A 6,780-nucleotide genomic window follows, 5' to 3' on the forward strand; every position below is an offset into this window, starting at 1 on the left:
TTATACGTTAAAAATACACGTTATAACACTAACGGAAAACGTTTAGAAAATTAGATAAAGTGGAACTTTTTCTTCCACTAAGCTTATTTTAGTTAGTTACAAAAATAGTGGCTTATTTTGGTCATTTTTATATTTTTGTGGCTTATTTAGGTTTTCGACTCAAATTTGAATAATGAATGAAGCATGTATAAGATTGAATTTCAATTTTCAACCATTTCAGAGAAACGTTACTCTGAGTCACGTTTTAGCTGTAAAATGTGCTTCAAAGTAACGAATTATAAAATGTTACTAACAATAATGTTTTATATCTGTTTACTTTGTCAGATTTTTGTCTTTTTGTTATTGAATTTTTTGAATAAAATATTACCTGAAACGTTAATGAGAACCACGTTTATACTAGTTTTGTAAATTTTTTTAAAAAAACATATTATCTTGGTAAATTGATTTCAATAATGGCCTACTTTGGTAAAAAAATTCCGTTGAAGATGTTGGCAACTAATATAGTATGAGTGTCATTTGTTGGCAATTATACATTTTCAGTGCATTAAGTTCGTGCTAAAATCAAACTTATTGGAAGTAGTGAATATATATCAAATATATATCACCAATTTTTGTTCTTTATATATATATATATATATATATTAAATTGCTTTAAACTTTTTCATATGTAGCCAAAAGAGAAGTTTTTTTATTATGAAAAAAAAAATATTACTCCCTTCGTTCTTATTTATATTCACCAAATCAATTCCTACTTTATCATTTATATTCTCTAAATTTAAAGTAATAATAAATTTATGTTGGTGAGAATAATAATTTTAAAAATGTAATGATATGATTATAAACTTTATTTACATATGAAATAAATAGTTAGTAGATATAAAGATGGGATTGTTTTAACAAAATATAAACTTTTGAAAAAAATTCCAAATCACGATATGGAATTTCTAATTAATTATGATTTTTGGAGAATATGCAATTCTATCTCATGATATGAAATCAACATGAAATCACATATCCAAATATTAATTTCATCTCACAATTTCCTACCGTGATATGATATTACATTGTCAAACACCTACTTATTGATGCAAAAAGGGTCATCTAACACAATAGATCATTAATCTCATCACACATTGTACTTGCCTAAATGTAGTTGTTCAACTTCACATGTTTAAAGCTAGGCATAATACATATATTGGACCTTAAATTTGGCTTCAAATTTTAACTTTGACCTCCAACTTTCATAATGCACAAACATGCACTTTAACTATCCAACTCTTAAATAAATAAACACATGAGTCCTACATGACACAATACACGTACGACACCACGTAGGACAAAAAATGACATGTAGGACACGTGTGTTTATTTGTTCAACTTTATACAAGTTTAAGTATCTACTTGTGCACACCCAAAATTGAAAGGCGTAAATATAATTCGAAGGCAAGTTAAAGGGCACAATTATGTATTATACCTTAAAGCTAATATATCTAAAATTTTGCATATAGATTTTGTATTACTCATCCTACACATATATGCTTAAATATAACAAATTTATTTTAAATATTTGTACTGATTGATATATAATACATGTGGTTTTATATATATATATATATATATATTCTTTCAATATATATTTATCCTTACTATTGTCCCATGTAGTCCCCATATTCATTTTTTTAACAATTTAGGATGAATATGGTTTATAATTGCACAATAAATTAGAAGAAGATCTGCTTATATAAAATCAATAACCAATGTTGTACTGGAAAAAAAAAATGCATGCACGCATAATTCAATCTCAAAAGAAACAAAACAATAAAGATTAGCAAAACCCCATGTAAAATTCAAAAAATGAATGTTTACATAGTTCATCACGAACTCTCCAATAATGTTCACACACCGTATCAGGTCTTAAAAAAAAGCACTATTTTTGAAGGACGCAACATACAATTGTCGACATTTTGAAGAGTCTGAACAAGGTAGTTTAATTTAGTCCCATATCATGACAACAGCAATCACCCCAACACCTAGAAGGACAGCAACAAACTTGAAGAATTGAGTATCAAAATAACATTTATTTTGTGGTTTAAACCCTTTTGCAATTAGGTGATTAATTGCCACATAAATAAAAACCCCACAAGCAATTGCCATTGAAATAGCATAAGTCCAATCAGCTGTACGGCCTTCACTAGTAGCATCAATTGCAATTCCTATACCCACACCTATAGGGCTTGAAATTGCAAAGGCAAAAGAGTAAGCACAAGTAAGTAGAAATGGCCTTTTTGGTATCATTCTTAAAAGTGCAATTCCCATTGCAATGGCTGCAAATATTTTGTGCAATGAAATTGTCCATAGGTTTCTCCATGCCTCTCCCTTTGAAGCTGAAAATTACATCAAGGAATGTGAGGATTAGCGACGGATAAATTTTGTAGCTAAACAGTAAAATATGTTGATAATCTTATTTAGCAAGGATTAAGTGACAAAGTTCTTAGCTAAAATTTTAGGGTTTTTGTAGGGCAATTAGGGGATTTTTCTCCACTTAAGTGTTAGGACTAAAGTGTCATGTGTAACCTAACAAAGCAAACCTCGAAAGACCACAAGTCAGAAGACAAAACGAGAAATATACAAAAAGACACAAAGATCTAAGGTGGTTCGGTCAATCGACCTACATCCACAAAAGAGATGAACAATCCACTATAAATACGAGAGTACGCAATAACCTCACACAATTCACTCGGAATAAAAAGAGGCTCACGGAAGTAATAACGCATCACTTGTATCCCACAAATTCTCTCTCCTAACCAAAACTCTCGAAGCTCCTAGGACTACATTGTGAATGTTAATTATGTTAGAACAAATATGTCTCTATTTATAGAGTCCTAAGCAATTTCCTACAAATATGGAAACTTTATGTTTTCCTTTTAGGAAAATGATAACTTATTTTATGATAAGAAACTCAGAGTAAATATCCTACACCAAAGCACATTATTGAAGACGATTCTCCTTTTTTGGGCAATTATCCGAGACCTATGTATTGACCCGACTAGCTATCCATATTCGTGGTATGTAGGCATACTAAGGAGAGTAAAGTATTCCCTATATATATTGAAATATTTTCTTTATTACCATAGCTCAAATGCGAGACATTTGGTTAAGGATATCGGAAGGAAAGCATAGTATCCCTTGATGGTATTATTAATTTAGGATTATCACAATGAGTAAATGTTTTTCTACAAAAGCAAATATGAAATGAAACTAAAGAAGGTAAAACTCTATTTTCACTAAAAACAAGCATCCTCTAGTCCTCATGTAACACATTCCCTAGATGTTCTAGGTTAACATAGTGTATTGAACTATTGATAGTGTGTAGATTTTTAACACTATCAACTTAGGTCACTTAAAATAATCTATTTCTTTATACTGTCTGTATCTATATATAATCTCCCGGAGATAGTCTCTCAACATAAATAAAGAAAATATTATATATACCCAATAGTTTATTTACCTGATACTCCAACAGCAATGCCTTCAAAAATAGAGTGGAAACACAATGCAAGAATGAGAAGTATTGTATCCCCAAGTGAAGTTGTCTTTAGAAATGGATTTGTTCCATGTCCCTCATCAATATTAGTTGACCTTCCTTCTTCATCCACTTCAACTTTGGACTCACTTGATTCATTTACACCCCCCTTTGTCACAAACATAATAATGCAATCACTAAACATAGTGAGAAGATAACCTACAAAAAAAAAAGTTACTCATTTTATTTGATTTGCGCGTTCCTCATAATGTTGTCAGATGTGTGACAGATCCTCTAGTAGTATTGCATTTGGAGGATTTAACATGAACGCGTTATGATGCAATAACAATTGATAAGAATTTAAGTTACATACATCATCAGTAGTCTAAAGATATTTTCAAACTATCAAAGCTCCTAAAAAATTTATAAAAAGCGAGATTTAATAAGATAGGTTATCTGCTACGATAGGTAATTAACCTGCAGAAGCCAACATGAAGGCAAAAGGGTACTCTTTTTCTGTAAGTACACCAAAAGTTGTAGCAGAATCACTCAAAAAATGCATCAATGAAGTCCCTAAGAAAACACCACCAGCAAATTGAGTTCCTAACAAGAGAAACCCCTCATTCCATCGATAGAAATAAGGCGATACGCCACCAACAAATGTAGTTACAAAGAGTATGATCAAGCAATAAATTTTAACAAGAATCAATCCTTTCGCGCGTAAATTTGTATTTGTATCTCCATTTGAATCATGTTCATCATCATCATCAGCTCCACCATGACCATTGATAATTAAAAATTTCAAGAACAAAAACAGGAATAGTGTTAACAGAGTAGTTGACTTTTTTATGGAAGTCATGATCATATCTTATTATTGTTTTGTGCTATGAAAATTAGTTTAAATTAGTTGATGTATAAAAAGAAGTATAATTATTAGACTAAAAATTTTAATGACTGTGTAGTATTTTTGTAGTACAAATTTGACTTTTTGGATTGGATTGTACTACAAAAAAAGGGTTGTACAAAGTTGCTGATTGGCCGGCTTCTTATAGGAAGTTGACAATTGGAAAATTCATAGTCGTTATCCTTCGAATGTATATTGATAAACCCGCTCGTATATAATACTTTTTCCGTCTTATTTTATATGAATTAGTTTGACTTCACATGAAATTTAATAAAAAAAGAAAGACTTTTGAAACTTGTGATCTAAAATAAGTGATCAATATTTGTGTGACTATAAATCATCTCATTAAGGATAAAATAGGAATGTTAAAGTTAAATTGTTACTTTTTTTTTGTTTCCTACCTAGTGTTCCGAGCCCACATTGAAGTTTTGACTAAATCTGGATCACGCTCGTGGCCCATTCGGGGGCGGCGTTCCGGACAGAATTTTCTCCATACATAGGCCTCGAGCCCGAGACCTCTGGTTTAGGGCGAAGTACTCCCACTAGTACACCACAACCCATGTTGATAGTTAAATTATTACTTAATATAGAAACATGCGTGTCATTCTTTTTGAGACCGACTTTAAAGAAAAGGAAGTCATATAAATTGAAATAAATGGAATAGTTCGCAAACAACATAAGAAATATAAATCGCACCAAATTTACATAGTATTATGACAAGCTCGACTAAGAAGGCGTTTACAGGTTCTCTCATGGGATACTATATTTAATCAAAAAGTATGAAATATAACAGGAAGTTGACAATTTCATGGATATATGAAATTTATTTTTTATTGGAATATGAAAATCCGCAGTCGTTATCCTCTGAATGTATAATGATAAACCTTCTTCTATGTAATATTTTCTCTGTCTCATTCTATATTGAGTTAGTTTGACTTGGCATAAAATTTAACAAAAAAAGAAAGACTTATGAAATTTGTAGTCTAAAATAAGTGATCAATATTTGTGTGGCTATAAATCATTTCATTAAGGATAAAATAAGAATTTTAAAGCTAAATTGTTACTTAATGTAAAAATATGTTTTTCTTTTTGAGACAAACTAAAAGAAAAATAAGTCATATAAACTAATTTGCAAGAGATGTAAACCACACCAAATTTATATAGTATATTATGACAAGCTCGACTGAGAAAACATTTACGGGAGAATGATCTCTGATCTCCCTAATGGGATACTATATTTAATCATAAAGTGTAACATATAATATAGCAGCGTGGTGAACATAAATGCCAATGCTTCTAATTAAAAATGGGAAATGTTGTTTAAAAATGGAAACAAGATAATATAATATATTTTCCAACTATAAGATGGTTTCTTAAAAGTATTAAATTTTAGCAGCAAGATGGCAACTCACTTAGTCGATATTTCCAAGGATAAATCACCAAATGAAACATTTGTTTAAATAAAAACTTTAAAAAAGAGTCATTATATAAAAAAGATTAGTCTAAGAAATATAGTATTCATTCTGTCTTGTTCATAAGTAGAGGAAATAAAACTATACTAAACATAAAAAAAAAATTGTAAAAGGAGAAATAATTACTCATATTACTGGAAGGGTTTGTTAGTCATTTAACTATACTCCCTCCGTCGGGTATTATTTGTCATGTTTCTATTTTTAGAGTCAAATTATAAAAACTTTGACTAACATTTTAAGATGCATTTTTTCATCGTATTAATATGCAAAAAATTGTAATTTATCGTACTTTTCATATAGTTTTAGAATATCTAAATTTTTTTACTTAAAATGTCAAATTAATAAGATCTAATTACATTTAAAAATTAGTCAAATTGACTTTCGATAAGCGCAACATGCAACATGATAAATATTACTTTTATTAATTTATGCATCTTTAGAAGTTAATTAAAAATAGAATCCAATCTGATCTTATGATATAATTTGCTTTATTATTTAGCTGTTCCTCATGCGTAGAAAGTGCTACAAGCAATTGAAATGTTTACAACATCATCAAAGCTATAATTTATACCTTTTTCTGTTTGCAACTATTTTCTGTGTGATAGAGCTTAACTAAATTGCTTTAAACGCAGTTGATGCAACTATTTTCTATGTGATAGAGCATGAAATTGTTAGGGGACCAAAATAATCAAACGTTATGTGGAAGCTAACAAAAGAAAGACCACGAATAAGAAAGACAAATGAAAAACATATCAAATGAGACACAAACATTTAATGTGGTTCGATAAATCAACCTATTTCCACGTGAAAAGATGAGCAATCCATTATACATAATATCGAGAAAAATGACCTCACACAAGTCACTCAAAATAAAAGAGGTG

The 6,780-nt window shown here is 29.8% G+C and overlaps 1 protein-coding gene across 1 annotated transcript; it reads right to left on the reverse strand.

Annotated features, from left to right (window-relative positions):
• Nucleotides 1-1,825: 1,825 nt before the first annotated feature.
• LOC101255999 (zinc transporter) lies at nucleotides 1,826-4,411 on the reverse strand. Its single transcript, NM_001322833.1, has 3 exons — nucleotides 4,001-4,411; nucleotides 3,509-3,742; nucleotides 1,826-2,384 (listed from the first exon to the last, which is right to left on the reverse strand). The coding sequence occupies exons 1-3, from the start codon at nucleotides 4,386-4,388 to the stop codon at nucleotides 1,993-1,995; spliced, it is 1,014 nt and encodes a 337-aa protein (NP_001309762.1). The 5' UTR covers nucleotides 4,389-4,411; the 3' UTR covers nucleotides 1,826-1,992.
• Nucleotides 4,412-6,780: the final 2,369 nt, after the last annotated feature.

Source organism: Solanum lycopersicum, chromosome 6 (assembly GCF_036512215.1).
Source record: "Solanum lycopersicum chromosome 6, SLM_r2.1".
NCBI classification, from domain to species: Eukaryota; Viridiplantae; Streptophyta; class Magnoliopsida; order Solanales; family Solanaceae; genus Solanum; species Solanum lycopersicum.

Coding starts and splice junctions, on each gene's coding strand:
- LOC101255999 (NM_001322833.1), bottom strand. CDS start 4,388: ATGATCATGACTTCCATAAAAAAGTCAACTACTCTGTTAACACTATTC. Junction 3,743..4,000: donor CTTCATGTTGGCTTCTGCAG/GTTAATTACCTA, acceptor TTTTTTTTGTAG/GTTATCTTCTCACTATGTTT. Junction 2,385..3,508: donor CATTGCTGTTGGAGTATCAG/GTAAATAAACTA, acceptor TGTAATTTTCAG/CTTCAAAGGGAGAGGCATGG.